At 55.7% G+C, this 1132-nt stretch overlaps 1 protein-coding gene across 1 annotated transcript; it reads left to right on the plus strand.

Annotated features, from left to right (window-relative positions):
• Positions 1 to 33: 33 nt before the first annotated feature.
• LOC104622063 (chromosome unknown open reading frame, human C11orf87) lies at positions 34 to 634 on the plus strand. Its single transcript, XM_010288721.1, has one exon. The coding sequence runs from the start codon at positions 100 to 102 to the stop codon at positions 574 to 576; it is 477 nt and encodes a 158-aa protein (XP_010287023.1). The 5' UTR covers positions 34 to 99; the 3' UTR covers positions 577 to 634.
• The last annotated feature ends 498 nt before the right edge of the window (positions 635 to 1132 follow it).

Genomic DNA, 1132 nt, shown 5'->3' on the forward strand with positions numbered 1-1132 from the left:
GGGCATCTCCATCGAGCGCCCGCCAGCAGCCCGGCACCGATAGAAATTTAGGCGTCTTCAGAGAGGGGAGGAAGATCCTCATCTTCCGAAGCTTCCTCAATGAGTGCCAAGCTCTCCAAGGAGTTGAGGCTGTCTCTGCCACCTTGTCTTCTGAACAGGACATCTGCCACCTTAAACACCAGCAGCACCTGCATCACGCAAGTGGGTCAACTCTTCCAGTCTTTCTCATCCACCCTGGTTTTAATTGTCCTGGTCACCCTCATCTTCTGCCTGATCCTCCTCTCCCTCACCACCTTCCACATCCACAAGAGGAAGATGAAGAAGCGGAAAATGCAAAAGGCTCAGGAGGAGTATGAACGGGACCACTGCACCCGCAGCAGCAATAGTGGCAGCCAGCACCGTGGGATGGGGGTGCAGGGAGAGGCACCCCAAGGAAGAGACAGCCGGCTAGGAAGACCCCCCCAGGACTCAGAGATCCAGCGCCCCTCTCCCTCGGCAGCCCCAAGCTCTCAGCAAGCACGGGCTTGTTTGGACACAGCTGGTGCGGGGCTCTTGCAGACGGTGATTTTGTCATGATGGTTTGGGGGAGACCTCACGAAGGCACTGGTTTGTAAATACCTGAGTGATTATTCTAGTCCCCGAAGAAGAAGAAAACATTGCTAATTCAAATGAACGAACAAGCCCACGAACCAAGCGCATGACAGATCACATTGCGTTTCTCATTGACTGTGCGAGGAAAGGATGCGTCTTTTTACTGGAGAAGGAGCTGCACACAGCTACCAAATATCAAATCGTCCACCAGGAGGAAAGGATCGGGATGGGGGATTCCTTTTCCCTGGACATCTTTACCCCAAGGTCTGGGATGATCCCATTCTCTTGGGATTCCCACTGCACCCTGTGTCACCAGTGCTGTGTCACTGCTGGGGCATGGGGGAGTGGCATGGGGGGAGAGGCAGGTCTGGCGGGTGCCTTGGGACCCCTTGCCCCCTTGGAGCAGGGAGACAGCCCACCCTGGTCTCTCCTTTTGTGCTAGGACCTATGCCCCTGTCCCACCCCTCTCGCTCCTTTCCAGGACTGTTTTGTGTAGAAGTGGCCACCCCTAGTTGGGCTTAACTGCACCCTCCAGCCCCAC

Source organism: Phaethon lepturus, unplaced genomic scaffold, assembly GCF_000687285.1.
Source record: "Phaethon lepturus isolate BGI_N335 unplaced genomic scaffold, ASM68728v1 scaffold24686, whole genome shotgun sequence".
Taxonomy (NCBI): Eukaryota; Metazoa; Chordata; class Aves; order Phaethontiformes; family Phaethontidae; genus Phaethon; species Phaethon lepturus.